Raw genomic sequence first — 20717 nt, 5'->3', positions numbered from 1 at the left:
CTGGACCCTGAAGGAGTGGGAACTGGCCAGGTAGAGATGGGATGGGGGAGGGCCCGCCTGGCAAATGGAACTGCAGGAGCCAAGGCATGGACGAGGGGTGAAAGGGCGGGGTGTGCTAGGGATCTGTGAGCCTTGGGTGTGGCTGGAAGAGAGGTCCTGGATGCGGAGAATCCTCTGCAGAGCTTTGTGTGAGACAGACCCTCGATCTCACTCCATTCATTCACGAATCTGAACGTCTGGGCATGCGCCCAGGCAAGGGGCTTTTTTAAAGATTGTCTCCTAGTTCTGCCCACCCCACCCCCCCATACATACACACACTATATATAAACACATACATACACACACAGACATACACACACAGATACATACACACTCAGGAGTCTGATGCACAGTCAGGGCTGAGAACCATAGGGTATTAATTCTAACTCAACAAAGACAGAACTTTCCAGAAATGGAAAGGTGTGTCAGCAGACACTGACTTAGCAGGAGGAAGAATGGGGCAGCAGAGACTCCTACCCTAAATGGGGAAGGAGGTGAGGAGGGGCTGGCTTTTTAAGTCCCTGACCGCTCAGGCAGCCCATGATTCAGTCTGAGGGTCATGGTTTGTATCTTAGAGGGTGGCAGGTTGCAAAGGGTGAGGACAGGGAAGTGAGATTCATTCCAAGAGAAAAGCCAGATAGAGAAGGGAGGGGAACGTCTGAGCCCAAGAGGGAAATTCCCCCGTCCTGGGGCGGGGAGCCAGGGAGGGGAGTTTTCTAGGGGAGGGTGAAAGAGGGGGCAGTCCCCAGTTTGAGGCTGACGTGACTGACAGTGGCCTGGACCCAGGCTGGAAACCCGGCTCTGCTGCCTCCAGACTGCACACCCTCAGGCAAACCTTTGCACTCCGTGTACCTCGGTGCCTCCTCCAGGGAACGAAAGGAAAATACCGCCCTGCAAAGGAGGTTACAGCCGTGCCTGACCAGCCTCCACCTCCATGGCGTCCCATGCTCTTAAGCCCCACTTCATGTCCATCCCTCAGGACCACCTTGGCTTATTAGTCTCCCTGCCCGAGTCAGCCTCACTCCTAGCTGTGAACTGGTACACTGGGGGGCAGCATCAGATCAGAAAGCCTAGAGGACCATGGCTCTGTGCCCTGCTGCCCTACGTCCTGGACATGCCAGTGGGATGGCCAAGGAATGATGGGCTCATGGGATTGCAACACGGCTCGGCACAGCTACCTCGAGTCACCACCCAGGCAGGCACCTTGGACCCTTCACTTTCTCCATCACAGCTACCCCCAGATTGGCTGTGGTCCCGGGGTGGGGCACCCCTGCAAAACCACCCAGGCCAGCAGCACAAGGTCATGGCCAAATCCTTGGATGGGGCATAATGGGACTTGTGCTCTAGCCTCAGCTCAGCCACACACCCTAGGCCCAGCCTCTTTCCTTCTTTGGACCTCACAGTTTGTTCAGTAGTACCAAGGGCAGTTTTCTTTACATCTCTGAACAGGAAGAGGTGACCGTTAAGCCCCTCTCACAGTAACAGACTCTGGTCCTTTCTGCCCCACCCACACTTCTGTCACCGGAGGTCTATAATTTATAGCCTCTGCCTTCTTTCCAGCTCCCTGCTTTCTTCCACCAGAGATGTGTCCATAGACTGAGCCAGACCAGTCTAGGAGATGGCTGGGGTTTCCATGTTCAGTGACTCAGACACTGCTGGCTGTTTTTATTAGAACAGGCTCCTTGGTGTTTTTATTAGAACAGGCTCCTCTTCACAGACTGATTCAATGCTTTCAAAACCACTTCCTTGTCTCGGCCACAGGGCACATTCCCAAGAGGGAGGAGGCCCACACCACTGGGAGGATGGCTGCCTTTCCCATGGGACCAGAAATGAGCTCCTAGGAGGGCTCTGCATCTCACAGGAGTGAGGGCCCCAACTTCCCTCTCAAAGCCAAAGCCCCGAACAAGTGTAACAACAGCCACTTCCCTTGTGCCCGGCACTGGGCCGAGACCTTTCCCTTGCACAGCCTCATCGGACCTCACAAGATAGCACTCTGATTATTGTTTGGTGGAAGAGGGGCTGAGGCTCAGACAGGCTGAGTAAGTCACCTAAGCTCACACAGCTGGGAGGCGATGGAGGAAAGTTCGCCTTTGGAAAGCCCTCCCCTGGTCACAGCACAGGGTGGCACCTGGGTATCGGCGTTCCCCTACAGCGAGTGAAGTGAAGTGAAGTCACTCAGTCATGTCCAACTCTTTGCGACCCTGTGGACTGCAGCCTACCAGGCTTCTCCGTCCATGGGATTCTCCAGGCATGAATACTAGAGTAGGTTACCATTTCCTTCTCCAGGGGATCTTCCTGACCCAGGGATCGAACCTGGGTCTCCCGTATTGGAGGCAGACGCTTTAACCTCTGAGCCACCAGGGAAGCCCCCTACACTGAGGATTTTGCAAAATGCCCACTGGCCAGTATTTTCCTGACTTCCCCAGGCGAGCTGTCAAATGAAGTCACAGATCTGAGGACAGAGACTTCAGACCAAGACTCTGGGTCCTCTTGGACCATGCCTAGCCCTCTAAAAGCTGACCGAGACGGCACAGCACAGTGCCCAGTACTCACTGGGGCTTGAGTGTAGGTGACCGCTTCCAAGATCTCAGCTACTCCATCCGTCTCCTGGAGCCCGCTGGTCTCTCCAGATGCCTGTGTGGAGACAAATCATGTGGGCAGAGGGGGAGAAAAGTTTATAACTGGGGAGTCATAGCAACAGACTCCTATGGAGAAACAGGGTACGTGTGAAAGGAAAGATGTAGATGGAGGTGTATAGAGAAAGTGGGATGAAGGGGAAAGCATGTGATTTAGCTATTCTTTTTGGCTCCTTCCACATTTTATTGCTCAAAACAAACAAACAAAAAGTACAATCAATGTAGTCTCTCCAACATACCTACTCACATTTTGCCCAAGCGCCCTCCTATCTTGATCAAAAGGCACTCCCTCTGTGGTGACTGTCACCAGAATTTCTCACTGGGAACCACTACCTTTGAAGAACATCCTCCCCTTGTTACCTAGTCTTCACAATTAGCCCCCTGATGGCAGCCAGGACACCGTGTGCCATGATTTTGTAACCTACTTGTGGCCCCTTGGATTGTTTCTGTTTGTTCAGTATTAATAGCACCATGGAGATGAAGCAATATACACACACAAGTTTTCCCTTCTCTCAGCATCATGGGAATGCCAGGCTGGAATCATGGACTCGAGGAGAGCAAATATTCTCCCAGGGCCAAGTTCTACCTCTGAGGGGCTGGCTTTCCAACTACACTGGCAGCATTTTTTCACTGAATGAATGAAAGCAGTTTATGCTTAGCTTTGGGGCTGACAGACAGAGGATCTGAAGGTCTGCGAGTACGCCATGCTCTGCTGGCCTATGACTTTCCTTCTACCTTTTCTTCTTCATCCGGCTGACTCTTGCTTGTCACTGACCAGGTATCAGTTCCTTGCTGACCGGCTTCCTATTCTTGCTCTTCCACCTTCCTGCCCCCGCCTGACTTGTAGAATTTGGGTCTGAGGACCGATTACACTCAGCTCTATCACTGCTTTCAGACATGTCTGAGCATCGTGAGGATGCAGACAATCCCCAGTTCATCTCTTTATCTCCAGCATCTCCCCAGGTCTGTCACCTTGCAGGTACTCAGTCAATCCTGGAGGGAGAGGGAGGAGGGAGGAAGAGGGAGGAGGGAGGAAGAGGGAAAAGGACCCATCTTTCTTTCCCTGCTCACCACCCCCTTTTGAGGAACTGATTCATTTGCCAAGCATAAAAGCTAAATTTAGGTTTGTTTTTATAAGAATTTACATTCAGAATATCTTGGAGCTTTAACTTTTATTTCAGAATCTTGACACCCTTTCTTGGCAGGAAGTCTGGAAACCAGGCCAGTGACTGGCACACCCATGGAAGAACCTAACACCTTAGAAGAAACACAACTCCCCCCGCCCCCCTGCCCCACCTCACCAATCCTCCACCATACACCAAAGACATGGCTGAAGTTCTCAAAAATAATAACAAAGCCAAAAAGCTCAAAATAGGACTTGATGCAGAGCTTGCCAAGATAAGGGATTTCAGAGATTCCATGACGTTTGGGGTGAAAAACTGCTTGGGTGCCGGGCCCTTCTCTGGCTGCTGGGGCTTCAGGGCCCACTGTGGGGGTGATAGGGAGAAGTGGGGGGACTCACCGAGGATTCTTCAGCTTCGCACATCTCCTCGGGAGTCCTGGGGTCAGGGTGGATGATGAGCTGCTGTATGGAACCCTAGAGGAAAGCAGAGGGGTCAGAGGCCACGTTTACAGCACAAGCCCCACTGGGACACAGACCGTTTTTATACAGAGCAGAACCAGTGAAAGGACAGGAGTGAGAAGAGCTGCCCGAGGCCATGAAAAGAAAACCATGCCATCTCCAGGCCTGCTCTCATTAAAGGGCACTCTCCCTGGGACAATGTAAAATGAGCCCCACTAACCAGAGAGGTCCTTGGAGAGCTCAGCATTCAAAGTGCAGAATAACAGCAGCCTCCTAACAGGTCCCCAGGTCCCTAACTTGTCAGCAATGAACCCTAAAGTACACGCCTCCCCCACCAGCAAGTTTCTCTCCCCCATGGCTCAAAGCTTCCCAGCTGGAAGGACTTGTCCCCAGAGTAGCTGTCAGCCAGGCTCTCTGCCTCCACTCTGCCTCCCCTCCCTACCCCCAACAGCCCATTCTGCATATGTGGTGGTGGTGTTAGTCACTCAGTTGTGTCCAACTCTTTGTGACCCCATGGACTGTAGCCTGCCAGGCTCCTGTGTCCATGGAATTCTCCAGGCAAGAATACTAGAGTGGGGTGCCATTCCCTCTCCAGGGGATCTTCCCGAGCCAGGGATTGAACTTGGGTCTCCTGCATTGTGGGCAGATTCTTTACCATCTGAGCTACCAGGGAAGCCCATCTCCAGGTGAGAGTTTCAGAACTGTTCATTGGATTCTACCTTCTTAAAATCCATATTCCACTGTAGTACAGATAAACCCAAACTCCAGCCCAGTCCTGTCTTGAGTCAATTGGGAAGGTATCAGTAAGAATCACTTTCACTCTTCACTTTCATGCACTGGAGAAGGACATGGCAACCCACTCCAGTGTTCTTGCCTGGAGAATCCCAGGGACGGAGGAGCCTGGTGGGCTGCCGTCTATGGGGTCGCACAGAGTCGGACACGACTGAAGCGACTTAGCAGCAGCAGCAGTAAGAATCAAAGTGAAAGTTGCTTAGTCTTGCCCGACTCTTTCCAAACCCATGGACTATACAGTCCATGGAATTCTCCAGGCCAGAATACTGGAGTCGGTAGCTGCTCCCTCCTCCAAGGGATCCTCCCAACCCAGTAAGAATAGTGGTGACTAAAAGAATGACTACAGTAACTTGGGATTTGCTTTAGAATGGCTCATTCATAAAAATCCACTTTGACAGGAAAATCAGTCTTGTGATATTTTTTCAAGGCACATTGTCCCAACGGAGAGAGAGCAACTACCTCACACTTTCTCATCTCAGCTCTTCCACCTTTGCAGAAATTATATGCAGCTGTCACCTTTTTCCAAAGATAAAATCACTGAAAGATATTACAAACCTTACCCTTTTTATAAGGCCTACACACAGACAAAGTGCTTTCACAAAGGCTAGCTCACATGATTCCACAACCCTATAGCCTAAGTTTTCTAATCCCCACTCACAGATAAGAAAACACAGAGAATCAGAGAATTCAGCTGCTGTTTAAAATCATCAGGCTACACTGAAAACTCAGGAATAGAATCTAAGTTCTGAGTCTCGAGACTAGCTTTCGTCCCACTAGCATGCATGCCTCTTTGAGGACAGAAGGATAAAATGATAATAAGAACGGAGCTTGTGTTTGCTGCAGTGTCCAGCAGCCTCCTCGTCTGCAAGACTTGAACTCACGGTGAATCTCTCCAGCCCCGTAGCTCCTGCATTGCCCACGAAGATTCCCGCACTGGGCTCGAAGGTCAAGGCCTGGGAGGATCTCGGAAAGGGGACGCGGCCATGCTCCTCACAGTCCACGAGGAGGGTCACTTCCTCGGCCTGGATGGCCACAGCAAAGTAGTTCCACTTGTGGGTCATCACGGGCACCAGGAAGGCGGCGGCCTCATGGGACACCTGGGAACTAGGCTCCGTGTAGTAGAGGATGACCCGCTGCCGGCCGTCCTCCACGCCTGAGAGCCGCAGGCCCAGGTAGATGACCTTCTGGAAGGCGTCCGTGACAGCAAAGAGCACACCGCCTCGGGGGCTGCTGGGCTTCACCCTCACGCTGATGGCGAAGTCCCTGAAGAAGGTGGATGGGATGAGGGTCCTGGCCGGGCGGCCGACGTTGGCACCAGGCCCAAAGCTGTAGGCTGGGAAGCCACCATAGCCAGCGACAAAGGACACAGAGGAGGGCAGCGGGACGCCGATGAGCTCTGTGAGGTCCAGGGGGCCCCGGGAAGCTGATTCTGCAGGGAGGGAGAGAAGAGGCCGTGCTTCACACATAGATTCCTCTCTGCTTGGAAATGAGGAAATATACTCCGGAAATGAGATTGGATCCTTCAAGAATCCCACTGCAGCGTCTTAATTATTGTTTGTCAAACTTTTTTGACAATGACCCATAATAAGAAATATATTTGCATGGCCACCCAATATGCACGTTAGACAAATATATATCTGTAACCCTGAAACAGATGTTTCATAAAACATAGTTTACTTTTAATACTCACCAGGCACTATGATGTTTTCCTTTCCATTTAACAATTCTTTGTCTCTTCTATTTTATTAAAAACATACTGGAAACAACCTACTAAATTGATTTCATTACCCACAAACAAGTCATGATCAGCAGTTTGGAAAACGTATAAGAATATTTCTAGAATATTTCTACAATGTTCCCCCACATCAACATAGGGATTTCCCCCCTATCTCTCTGTAAAAGTGGGCAGGTTTGTTTTGTTGTGTTTTGAGTGAGGTCTACTGTTCAAGTGCCTCAGGATGTGAGGGAAAAGCTGGGACAAAACGAAGTGGTCCCAGACCTTAGGACAACTGAAATTTGCATCATTGTCATGCATTGTCAACTCCCTTTTGTCATTGTCATCATTATGACAGCATCAGCCACATTCCCTGATCTCTCATTTTTAGCAGGCTCTAAGCTCTTCACTACGTTAGTTCATTTACTCCTCACAACGCTATGAGGATAGCTACTATTATCCCATTCTGTTCCTGAGAGAACTTGTATGTGTGTGTTCAGTTGCTCAGTTGTGCCCCACTGCAACCCCATGGACGGTAGCCCACCAGGCTCCCCTGTCCATGGCATCCTCCAGGCAAGAACACTGGAGTGGGTTGCCATTTCCTCCTCCAGGGCATCTTCTGAACCCAGGGATTGAAACCGCATCACCTGGATTGGTAGGTGGATTCTTTACCACTAGCGCCACCTGGGAAGCCCCAGAGAGAACTTAGAGAAGGTAAGAAATTTGCCCAAAGTAAGCCCATCAGAGGTCCAAAGCCAGAGCATCTGACTAAAGAGGCTCTTAACCACCACCCCTTGCCAGGAGAAATATAGGGCTCCATTGTGGTGGCCTGGAGAGGACTTAGGCTCATGAGACTTGAGCCACCCAACCACTATTCCCTGGGAGAAGGCTGCAGGCTGGCTTGCAGTGACCTGCACCCACATGCACCTAAAGCGAGGAGATAAGAATGCAGGTCCCAGGGAGAGGCGGACAGGAACCCTGCAGATGGACAACAGACACAAACTGGATTTTGAAAAAGCAAGGTTTGAAAAAAGGAATGTAAGATTGTCATTTTATTTAATCTGGTTAGATTGATTACACGTTGAGATGGTAATTTGGGGAAACTCTGGGCTATGTAAAATATATTATGAACATTTTTAAGACAAGAATAACATGAGGAATAGGCATGGGCCCAGCACCCCACTTAAGAAAGGAAATATCAACTCGACCAAAGCTCTCAGGAACTCTCTGATCCTGTCCCCCTGCCCACTCCCCAGAGGCAGCCACTCTAGGGGTCTGGTGTCTATCATCCCCATGCATGCCATTGTGTGTTTACTACATGAGTATGTCTCTAACAGAACGCAGCACTGCAGCGCCTGTCTCCTAACCTCATATAAGTGTTGGCAGGCTGCATGTATTCTGGAACTTTTTTCCCCACTCAACATTGTATTTTTATGATTTATCCCTGTTGAGTGTGGCTCCAAGTCTCATGTTTTCATAGCAGTATCCTATGTATAAATAAGTCGCTGCGGATTACGTCATCTTTCTGCTGATGGAAAGTGAGGTTTCCCATCACTATTACAACCACTGCTGCTACGGACTTTCTTATTCACATCTCCTTGTGCCTACCTGTGTGAGTGAGTCCACCACTTAGGGGCGGAATTATTCAGTGATATGGACATTTGCACCTGTAACTTCACTGAGTATGGCTAAATTGCTCTCTTAAGCAACTGTGCCATTTTAGAAAAACCTGATCTATAACCAACAAATAACATTGTATAAGTTTAAGGTGAACAAACTGTTGATCTGATACCCTTGTATATTGCAATATGATTACCACTCTAGCATTAGTTAACGCCCACATCACATGCTATCATTATCATTTCTTTTTGATGCAGTTATTATCTTAATTATCATTAAGATGCAACTGTGCTATTTTACATACCCACCAGAAGCATGTTCCTGCCAACATTTAGGAGAGGTACAGAGGTGAGATTTGGGGAGCAGTCCATGGGGCTTTTCAACTACAGCGATGATGTTATTTCTTAAACTAGGTGATATTCGGAAGTATTCCTTGTAGTATTCTTTGTTAAAAACTGTCATGGCAAATATTGCACACTAAAGAAAGTGATTATTGCATCTTCAGCAAAAGGGCAAGTCTGGTCACGTTGAGGCCGTGATGAGACGGCTTCTCTGGTCAACTGTGCTCTCAGGGTCCCCAGCGGCCTGGGCACCTGGCTGGACAGCCCTCTCGGTCTAGACCCGGCAGCACTCTGACTCCCCAGCATGCCTGATGATGTCCCTCCAGTGCCCCAGGCCATCGCAGGTCCTCTCCCCTCTATGTCAAATGTTCTTCCCTCCGCCACCTCATCCCACGGGCTATTTTTACCAGAATAACTCCTCATTCTCCCGCCCCCCGGAAATCCCTTGTTTCACCTCCTGACCCACATTCTCCTCCTTCAAAACACACTAGGGTCCCCCACTTTCACCCCTGTACACTGCAGGTCACTGTTGGGTCACTTGTCTCTCTCTCCATTGGACCACACCATTCATCTCTACGTTCCCGCATCCAGCTCAGTGCTGAGGAATGAATGAATGAGAAAAAAAGAACAGATAAATGAAATTCAACCTCTTCAGTCTACAGAAAGAAGGCAAAACTGAGGTTAAAAGAGGGAAGGGGTTTGGCAATTATAAACAGATCTGATTCTCAATCCAATGCTTTTTCTGTCCAGTTTGCAATCTGCATTAAAACATAAAGTATAGCAAACCCGAGAAGGCAAAAATAAGATTCACAAATTTGGTTAAATTTAATGACACACAAATTTTTTAAGTTCTGCAGAGCAAAAATAAATTCCCACAGTGTCAAGTAAAATCCCAACCTTGACAAAAATATTTGTTGCGTATATCACAGACAACAAACAAATTACCTTAATACACAAAACAAATGAATAAGCAGGAGGTCAATAATCCAAAGATACTGGGAAAGATTGAAGAAGGAAGAAGGAGACAACAGAGAATGAGACCGTTGAACAGCATCACTAACTCAACGGATGTGAGTTTGAGCAAGCTCCAGGAGATGGTGAAGGACAGGGAAACCGGGTGTTCTGCAGTCCATGGGGTCGCAGAGTGGGACATGACTGAGAGACCGAAAAACAACAAAATAAACCAAAAGGAAAAATGGGCAAAGAATAGGAAATGCTTTCCACAGTGAAAGAAAAAAAAAATGCCTATTAAACATATGAACAGACACTTAGCCTCATTCAGAACAAGAAAGATACAAGGTAAGATTATGAAGAGACAGCATTTTCCCGATCAGACTGGCAAAGATCAAAATGTTGGATAACATTCTGTTTAGCAAGGGTTTGGGGGAACAGGCCATTGCATGCACTGCTGGTAGAAGCATAAAGTGGATAACATCTGTGGGAGGAGCACTTTCACTCTGTTTACCAAAATGAAAAGTGCATATGTACTCTTTGACGCAGTGGTTATACTTCTATGAATTTTAAAAACAGATAAAGTTACATATGTGACATATAAAGAACTTAAAAGAATATGCGTTGCAGCACTGTTTAAAATGTATCTGAACATATCTAAACCATTCCATCTTGGAATTCTCGGGGAATGGTTAAATAAACACTAACTTTTGTTACAGTCACACAATGCAATCCAATGCAGCCTTTATTTATTTTCAAAAAATGTTTATTTATTTGGCTCCCTCAGGTTTTAGTTGATCATGCTTAGTTGTGCTGTACCATGTGGGATCTTGGTTCCCTAATTAGGAGCTAAACCCACAATCCCTGCACTGCAAGGCAGATTCTTAACCACTGGACCACCAGGGAAGTCCGCTTGTGAAGCCTTTAAAAAGGTGTGATTCCTTAGGTATTAATATGAAACAAGAAGAGCTGACTCACTGGAAAAGACCCTGATGCTGGGAGAGATTGAGGGCAGGAGGAGAAGGGGGCAACAGAAGATGCCATCATCGACTCAATGGACATGAATCTGAGCAAACTCCGGGAAACAGTGAGCGACAGGGAAGCCTGGGAAGCTGCAGCCCATGGGGTCACCAACAGTCGGGCACAACTGAGCAACTGAACAACGACAACAACAAGATGTATTAACTAGAAACAAACAGAAAAACAAGGTGCAGAATAGAACTGCTATCCATTCAGGTCAGTTCAGTTCAGTCGCTCAGTCGTGTCCGACTCTTTGCGACCCCATGAATCGCAGCACACCAGGCCTCCCTGTCCATCACCAGACTCCCAGAGTTCACTCTGATTCACATCCATCGAGTCAGTGATGCCATCCAGCCATCTCATCCTCGGTCGTCCCCTTCTCCTCCTGCCCCCAATCCCTCCCAGCATCAAAGTCTTTTCCAATGAGTCAACTCTTCGCATGAGGTGGTCAAAGTACTGGAGTTTCAGCTTTAGCATCATTCCTTCCAAAGAAATCCCAGGGCTGATCTCCTTCAGAATGGACTGGTTGGATCTCCTAGTTTTCTCCAACACCACAGTTCAAAAGCATCAATTCTTCGGCGCTCAGCTTTCTTCACAGTCTAACTCTCACATCCATACACGACCACTGGAAAAACCATAGCTTTGACTAGACGGACCTTCGTTGGCAAAGTAATGTCTCTGCTTTTCAATATGCTATCTAGGTTGGTCATAACTTTCCTTCCAAGGAGTAAGTGTCTCTTAATTTCATGGCTGCAGTCACCATCTGCAGTGATTTTGGAGCCCCCAAAAATAAAGTCTGACACTGTTTCCACTGTTTCCCCATCTATTTCCCATGAAGTGATAGGACCGGATGCCATGCTATCCATTGGAAGTCCATATATGAATACATATTAAATATATAAAATATATATTAAAATATCTCTAGAAAGATACACAAGAAGCTGAGGCCAGAGACTCTCCAGGGAAGGAAGCTAGTGGCTGGGTGACAACAGACTTTCTTCTCACTGGATAATCTTTTGTGCTTTTTGAATTTTACCTCAAGTACATGATGTGAAAAATAGACATTTACATATTTTTAAAGATATTAACTCTCTACATCCTCTTTTAGAAAGTACAAAATCTTTTCTTTATGTTTTTCTTCACTCAAAGATAGCCCATTTCTGTATAGAAAGGGGGAAAGAGTGAAAAGAAATGAAATAGAAATAAAAGTAAGCACCCCACTGAGATTTCTTTTCTCCCCTCCACAGTTTAAAGATAAAAACCAAATAAAAGCATGAGTACCCTGCTGATAGCTTTCTGTCTTCTCCATCTGATCCAGGGAAAGCTTTTCCTCCAGCTCGTCTCCCTCTCCTACGGAGAACAGGAGAGGAAGCCCCTTTCCGGTAGGATGCTCCAGGCGTGCAGAATGTGTGGCTCTACAGTGGGTATGTGACTCAGGCCTCTCATCCAGAGGTTTGTTTCTAAGTGGTGTTCCAAGGGCTCAAGGAACAGGTGGGGGTTCAGGGACTCCAGGACAGGGGTTGAGAGGTTTCTACTCAGAAGCCTGCTTAAACTAGCCCAGCGCTGCCATGTAAAGCAGTAAAGCCCAGGCTTCCACATGGCCATTTTGGGAATTAGTTTCAGGAGGATTCTGCTTCAGAAAAAAAAAAAAAAAATCACCCATCTAGCCAACCTCCTTATTTTATAGACAGGGAAATAATGGTCAAGGAGAGAGTTTCATGACCAGGACACACATCCAGGAAGTAACAGGTGGAGCAGTGAAGGAAGAATGGGCAGAGGGGAGATGTGATTCTGCCTTGGGGTGACTTGGAGCGGCAGGTGACCCGCAACAGGTGCCCCTCCATGACGCCTGTGCTGCCCTAGCCACGCTAGGCACAGGCCACTGGTGGGCCAGCTCGAGAGTGGAGAGAAGAGGCAGCCTGTAGAGAACTGCCTTGGCGCTGGACAGTGCTGGGTTCAGATCCAGCCTGTGCCAGTTACCACGTGGGCAGCTTTTGGGCAGATAACTTACTGGTGATGTAGGACTGTCCCACCCATCTCACACATGGGGACAAAATGAGATAATGGAGGAAAAGTACAAGTGCTCAGCAAATAGTAGAAACTGGTCTTCTGCTTGATCCAAAGGTGTAAGCTTAGTAAAAACCAAAGTCTGCAAAGAGATCTTTTCCTAATCCTACCTGCCCCCTGCTGCCCAGACCTCAGCTATGAGGGAGAGCCAGTGTGCAAGCAGCAGGCTGTAGGCCTTGCTTCCACTGGGTCAGCCACAGGGGGAGCCAAGCCACAGCCTAAATGAAGTCCAAGTCAGCCCCTGCTGTGCTCTCAGCAACCACCCCCTCCCTCCACACACACTGTCCCACAGCATGCTGTGGTACGGCAGGGAGTGACCCCTGGCCTGGAGTGACCCATGCTCAGGGCTGCGCCTGGGCCTACTGGCTCACTTCCCTTTGGCCTCTGGCAGGAGGGCCACCTGCTCAGGCAGCCATCAGGGAGGGGAGAGAAGCCAGGAAGCCAAGACAAACAGGCCCAGCAGCTAGGTCCATAGGCTTGTCCTGGGATGGCTCTCTGCTGGGTGGGAAGTGGGGGGATGGAGATCACAGCTGGTGGGAGGATGTTCCACCATCCTTGAGGGGCAAGACTGGAGGGGGTGGTGCTAATAGGGGACTGATCACAGAACTCTCTAGCCTCAGGAAGCTTGGGGCCTTTTGTGGGAGGGTGCCACACTTCTCCACAGAAAACTGCCTATCTCAGAGGACATCTGACCTCAGTCTTAATCTTACTTCATTAATGCATAGGGATAGCTTCATTTCTGGGCTTCCCAGGTGGCACTAGTGGTAAAGAACTCACCTGCCAGTGCAGGAGATGCGGGAGATGTGGGTTCGATCCCTGGGTGGGGAAGATCCCCTAGAGGAGGGCATGGCAACCCACTCCAGTATGCTTGCCTGGAGAATCCCATGGAAAGAGGAGCCTGGTGGGCAATGGTCCATAGGGTTGCAAAGAGTCAGATACGACTGAAGTGACTTGGCACACACACTCGCAGCTTCGTTTCAATGGGGGTTTTTCAACCCACTTTTCCATTCGTGAATTTGATAACATTTGTGAAGCCCCCACATCATGCCTTGTGTGCCCCTGGGGATGTGGAACTGAAACCAGCATGCAGGCTCTCAAGGAGTTCCTGATCTAGATGTCTCTGTTAGCAGTCAGCCATTTACGCTACTCACAAACTCCAGAGCCTTCAATGGCTCCCCAGCACCCTCAGAATCAAGTCAAAATTCCACTCAAGATACCTTGATCCATCTCTTCATTCTCCCCCTTATTCTGTTCTTGCCTTTGCTCACTCTGTCCCTTCTATTGGTAACACCTTCCCCTATCTTCTCACAGCTGAATCTTTCTAAGCTCACTCAGCTGCACCCCAAGACCCCGGAGCTTTACTCCTACACTATACACAGAGCCACAGGCATGACTCCCCCATTCAAATAGCCACATGAGAGCTTGGCAGAGAGCAGGCACTCAGAGCTGTGGCCTGAGGAAGGGGACAGACAGGTACAACTGGGCCTCACTCTTCTCAAGTCTTTGGTGTGGGCACCGGAGTACAGCTTTGCAGCAGCCCCTCCCGAGGGCACAGGGAAGAGGAATCAGACAGCTTTAGAGGTGGACTGGGCAGAGGAAAATCTGAACAGTCACCACATGGTGCAACTTTCCTCCCAGGGGTCCAAAGCTAGCTTCCATGGAAACTGGGACAGAATTCTAGTGATGAAGAAACAAACCGGGCAGGGTTCAGGCTTTCTTTCCACAGAGATGACAGTGACCAGAGGCCAGAGGAGGTGAAGAACTGGAACCCTTCCCTCTCCACCTCTCCAGGATAGCTAACACCTCTCTTCCCCAAGCAGACCTCAGTTTCTCCTTCTGTGTAATGGGCAATCGGCCTTTCCATCTGTGGGGTCCTGAAGCAGTGCCTGGGGTTAGCCTGGGCTAAGGAACTTTGCCTCCTTCGGGAACTGCATCTGGCTTTACAAAGCTCCATCTTCATCTCACAGATGAGTATCTGGGACCTGAGCCCAGTGCTCGTGCTTGTCAGCCACAAGGGACTGGGGAGCATTCCTCTGACTCTAGGTCAAAGAGGGCTGCAGAGAGCCAGACAGGGAGGATGAGGACACTTCGGGAACGCGCGCGGCAGCGGCCCCTGGTGGCCAGAAAAAGAACTGCACCCATGAAACGCAAGAAAGGCTTCCTGGGTTGTAGCTGAGAGGGACACTGTCTGCGCCTAGGGAAACTGGGAGAATGCGGCCCCAACACAGACTCAGAGTCAGGTCTGGAAGTGACCCAAGAGAGCAGGCCTGAGGTCAGTGGGGAACTGTGGACAAGCCAGGACTAGAACCCAGAGGTGCCTCTGCCCCTTTCCTACCCCGGCTGTCTGGGAAGGCAAAGGTGTTCCCCTCCCGACATCCCTTTTCCACCTGCAGCTGTGAAGACTACAGAACACTTCAGTCAGCTTCAACAGCAACTCACTGACTCCTCCCGCTCCCACTGGGGCAGGCACGGGGTCCAGATGACCCCGGGTTACTGGAGCCAGCAGGCTAAGTATGCATAGTTAAAGTGCACGTGACTGCCCTGGAGGCCCCAGCAGGGCATCTCTCTCCTGGATTTCCCTGCACTCAGAGGGGAGATCCCCAATGCCTCCTATGCTGCCTGCTGCGAGTTCACCAAGCCACAGACTTGATGCAGAAAATGTGCAGCTCACCATCTGGAGAAGGAGCTTCCTCCACCACATCCCCTTCTCACAACGAAAGTCCATCCGGTTACTGCTTGCATATGTCCACTGTCCAGGAGCTCATCCCCCACTCCAGGGCAACCCCGGCCACTGCTGGGCAAATCGAAGTCAGTAAGCTGAGGCATGTCCCCCTGTAGCTTCCAGTAAGCTGAGGCATGTCCCTCTGTAGCCCCCACCCGCCTGGCTGGGCCTAACTCTGCCCTCTGGACCACACATGAGTCAGCCCGGACTTCCACACCATGGCCTCTTGGACATTATACAGGGTGGGACCCTGGCCTGTGAGGCAGACTCTTGCCACCAGCCCAATGTGGCGGTCTCCTTTCTCTCTGAGCCTCAGGTTCCTCATCTGTGAAATGAGAGGCTTGCATCAGATGGCTTCCAAAGGCCCTTGCCAGGTCTGAATGTCTCCAATTTTGCATCCTCCTCTCCCATCTGTTTTCCAGTTTCTCTAACCACTCTTAACTGCCGGTTCCTTCAGCCCACAGCCTTCGGGCCTGGAAGGAATGACTCCAAAAGGGACCAGCACAAATCCAGCCCTCCCCTCACAGATGTCCTTGCTTTTGGGCAGCACAACCTGGCCAGAGGCGGTGAGCACTGTGCCCAGGAAAATGTCATGGCTCTGCCTGGGAGGAAACATCGCCCCACCCAGCCTGGAGTCCCGGAGGCGCCCAGCTCTACCTGACTCCCTTCCCAAGGAAAATGAGTGCAACAGAATTCCTGCTGCAGGGGCTCTATCTGCACCCAGCAAAGATTCAAGAGGTTCTTAGAAAAACCTACCACCCAATGCATTTCTTAGAAAAAAGAAGTGTTTCCCTGCCAGGGAAAAAAATCCTGGATCAACTTAGAAGGGAGACCTGGGCTTGCCAACAATCAAAGACCTCATTTTTCTGAATTACAGAAGAGCATTTTTCTACATGTAAACTTAGAACGCCTCTTTCCCTTTTCCGGTTTTCATATATAGTGCAAGAATTTTCCTGCTCAATGAAGTTACTGTATGAGCTTTCCTTTCTCTCGCGCGCGCTCTGTCTCTTTCTTTCAGGCCTCTGACCTCAACTGAGAAAAGGATGGTTTTGAAGGGGCCCAGAGGTGGTCAGAGAGCTAGCAGGGTGTGGGCTCTGCAGCCTGGCTGCCCTGCCTGGCAGCTGGAAGGAGCTGGGTCCAGCTGGCAGCCCCAGCAGGAATAAGTCTGTACCCAGCAGCATCCCCTGTGGTTTCTGAAGCATCCTCTCATCTGTTCCCTCTGCCAGAAGGGAGGCAAGATGGGGGTCATTCTCCCATTTGGCAAAGGAAGGAATCAAGCCCCAGAGAGGGGAAGCAATTCGCCCGAAGCTGCAGTGCAGAAGCCAAGCTCTTATAGCCCACTGCCTCCTGGCTTCCCCCGGGGCCTTCCATCTGTGTCCCCACAGTCCCTGACCATACCTCACCTCAACACACTCCTCTCTGCATTCTGGTGGTTAGTTCCCTTCCTTCCCTGATATGCACAGACATGGGCTCCTGGGCATGGACCATGCAGACCCATCTCTCGGTCCCCAGTACCAGCACGGTCCGGCAAGGGTGACCCATAAAGGGATGAAAAGAAACAATAAGATCTGTGGCTAAGATTTATTGTGGGCGTGCTGCATGACAGGCACTATTCAAAGAGCTTTCCATCATTTCTTCACCCTTGTTTCTTTATGAAGTAGATAATATTATTAACCTCATTTTACAAGACAGAAAACTGAGGCTTGGAAAAGTCAATTACTGCCCCCAAGGCCATGAAGATAATGAGCAACTGGAGTCAGGATTCAAATCTGACTATGTAGTATGATGTGGTATGAAGGTCCCAGCCCTAACCACTCATCAGAGTCACCCAAGGAGCTTCTGAAAAGACAGAGATCTGCTCTTCCTGCCTGGCCATATCAAATCAGAGTCTTCCAGAGTCTGGCCTGGGTGAGTCTAATGCCCTCACCTGGTTGGCAGACACTGGTGAGGGTTAACCACCTGGGCTTTGGGAGCCAAACAACCTGAGTATGAGCCCTAGGTCCACCACTAACTGGGGTGGGCAAGCCAATTGGCTTCTCTGAGCTGTAGAATAATCTGTAGAACAGGACAACAATAGAAGAGACTGGAGAGAATGGACAACCCGACAAGGGCCGGGCTCAGCACAGGGCTCAGTGCATCAGGAGCACTCAGGACCCAGCGAACAGACTGACTCTGAGCCAGGTACCCTTGTGGTCTCTGCAGTTCCCCTCACAGCCATCCCCCAGCTGTTAGCCACTACAGAATAAATAATAGAATTGGATACGCAGGCCCAGAGACCAGGGAACTGACGAGTGGCTCCAGTGTAAGAGCCACACTTGAGCCCCAGGAAGCAGGCAGTGTGTCTTGCTCTCCTGCTGCAGTGAGGGCCTTCAGGCCCCTTCCTCATGGCCTTCCCTGAACCTGGGTTCAAAGCCACCACAGGGACCACATGCACCAAGTGGTACAGCAAAGGCTGGCAGGTGTGGGCAGGCATGAGCATCGGGGAAGAGTCTTGCAGTAACTTCTCTCAGTTTATGGCCCGTCCTTTTCCATTTGGGGAACAAAGCCTCTTTGAGTGTGATGGAGGCCTGGGCTCCTGAGGATGACATCAGCTGTGGTGAGTCATCACTCCAGGCAGCAGCTCTGGAAGACTCAGCCCCTAGCTCTGCAAGGAAAACTCACTGGCCTGGAGGAGAAGGGGCCTGCCCGGGGCACACAAGGGGGACCGGAGAGGAATAAGTGGCGACCTGCTGGGCAATTTCAGGAGCTCCTGACAATGCCTGGCTCGGCACTGCAAGGGGACACAGAACCAAGGCTGGCAGGGTGGCGGGGTCAGGACAGATGTGTGGACCAGATGGTTCCTAACTGTCCCCCGGGGGCAGGGGAGGCAGGAGTGCAGGGCAGGATGTGGAGGAGGTCACCAGCAGGAGAGGGGAGGCTAAGGAGGGGGCCTGCCCCCAGCCCCCTAACACATGCGGACAGTCATACATGCATCCCACACACTCATACAGATTCACACTCGAAAACCACATGCATACACACTCTCTCACCTATTCACAACAGTTCCATGAACACCCCACTACAGTTACCCATACACACACATTCACACAGACACATACCTTCACCTGGATTCATCCCATGCTCAAGCACCCTGATGCCTTCACACACTCACACATATCCACCTGCAAATTGTTCATGGAGACTCTCACACATGCTCACTCACCTATCCTGATCCATACACTCACACCAAAGCAACTCAGATCTAATTTGCTTAATATGCTGTTGTTTAGTCGCTAAGTCATGTCCAACTCTTTGCAACCCCATGGACTATAGACCACCAGGCCCCTCTCTCCATGGAATTTTCCAGGCAAGAATAATGGAGTGGGTTGCCATTTCCTACTCCAGGGGATCTTCCTGACCCAGGGATAAAACTCGCATCTCCTGCGGCTCCTACACTACAGGCAGATTCTTTACCACACCCCTAGGGGTTGCATGGCAGGGAAGTTCTTGCTTAATTCATTGGGTTCCGATTATGGTCTCATTTGGAAAGAATTTTGCAGCTAAAAACTAACCCCCCAATACAGAGCCACCCAACAGAAACCTATATAATGTTGAAGTGAGGGCACTGTTGGGGCAGGTATTCACCAGGGGACCCACAGCGAGTCTGCAGCCCACTCTTTCTTCTCCAGTTGCCTCTGTAAAGGGCTGGAGATCTTTGCTCTTCCCACACACAGGGTTTCTGTTTCTCTGATGTGGGCACATTTTCCAGATTCTCCCCCTTGTCGGTAAAACTTTCTTTTTAGAATATTAGGTTTGGACCATGTCTTCATACAGCATTGAACCCAATTAATTAATGCTCTCAGAATCAGTGCTAGAAACGGCTGAGCAAGAAGTACGCACTGCAGGTGATACGGGCACCGGGTAGAGCCTGGCACGGGTAGGACCCCAATAAATGTTAATTTCATGACAGTATGAAGGACGTATAATGACAGACCGTGTGTACTGAGCCTTTACTGTGTCTTGGGTGCCATGTACTTTAGCTGCAGAGCAGTGGTTCTCAATCCTGGCTGCACAGAATCACTGGGGAGACTTTTTGAAAATGCTGATGCCAGCAGCCCACCCCCAGAGATGCTGATTCAGTTGGTCCAGGGGGGGCCTGGGCACCAGCACCCCAACTGATGCTGATTCACAGCCCCCCCCCCCACCCAGTTCAATACAACAACTCCACTCTTACTGCTCTCAGCCAACAGATGAGGTAACAGAGGCACACAGAAGCTCCATAACTCGCCCAAGGGCACACAGTTACCAGGGCTCAGAACCAGCGATTCTAAACCCCCATCTGCCTGGGGCAGGGAGCTGAATCTCCCTCTGCTGCCCAGGAATGTCACTTCAGGCCAAGGTGGCCCACTCCAGGGAGCACCCCCTGGCCGTCCCAGCTCTCAGGGACCTTGGGCCCATCTGCCTCTCATTCCCACTGCCCTGCTGCCCCGCCCCACCGCTCTGAGCATCAACACCCAGCACCAGAGAGAGACAGTCTCTCACGAGCTTCATCTCCTGAGCAGATCTGGGGAGGGACCTGGAGAGCCACTTCTCCCATCTTGGCTGCTCCGACTGATCTTTCAAACTGGAAAAGAACCTCCAAGCAGCACAGCAATGGGGAGAGAGTCTCAGCCAGCTCTGGCTTCAAGTCCCAGTTCATCATTTGAAAGCTGTGCATCTTTGGACATGGCACTTCATCTCTCTGAGCCTCGGAGTCTACACCCATAACACAGGAGTAATGCCACCTGCTTCAGCAGAGAGTTTTGAGAAATAGACATAAAATACTAAGCAGAGGGCCTAGCAGAGCACACGTTTTACACAGCACAGTGGCTGTTGTTACTGCAGTCGTCGTCAATGATATTAGGCTTCTTTTCTCCCCGCTGAACTATTGTCTATAATTGCCAGGAAAGGTAGGTTTGTGCAATTTTCCCTCTGGGTCTCAGTTTTCTCACTTGCAATATGGGGTGATATGATCTCCTTCAGCTTAGTTGCAGTGAGGGTCAAGTGTGGGTCTGCATGTGGAAATGCTTTAAGTGTACCCTGCTCGGGTATGGGGAACAACTAGAACGGACAGAGGACTCAAAACTGGTGTCTGGGGGAGGAGAGTGCTATTTTTCTCAGATCAGTAAAATCTGAACATGCTGAAATGCTATAACGTGGCCAGTGTAACTTCAAAAACAGAATTTCCTGCCCCAGCCTGGAGATGGCTTGAATA

At 50.1% G+C, this 20717-nt stretch overlaps 1 protein-coding gene across 1 annotated transcript in view; it reads right to left on the bottom strand.

Moving 5' to 3' along the window:
* The window catches only part of COL15A1 (collagen type XV alpha 1 chain), a 100868-nt gene that overhangs the window by 61061 nt on the left and 19090 nt on the right, over positions 1–20717 (bottom strand). The window contains exons 3-5 of the mRNA XM_068974449.1: positions 5931–6478; positions 4198–4272; positions 2593–2673 (exon numbers count right to left, since the gene is read on the bottom strand). Of these exons, the coding sequence (XP_068830550.1) occupies positions 2593–2673; positions 4198–4272; positions 5931–6478 (704 nt within the window). The remainder of the gene's footprint in view (positions 1–2592; positions 2674–4197; positions 4273–5930; positions 6479–20717) is intronic.

Source organism: Capricornis sumatraensis, chromosome 6, assembly GCF_032405125.1.
Source record: "Capricornis sumatraensis isolate serow.1 chromosome 6, serow.2, whole genome shotgun sequence".
Classification (NCBI taxonomy): domain Eukaryota; kingdom Metazoa; phylum Chordata; class Mammalia; order Artiodactyla; family Bovidae; genus Capricornis; species Capricornis sumatraensis.
Note: the sequence above shows the minus strand (reverse complement) of the source record. Positions and strands in the feature narration are given on the sequence as shown.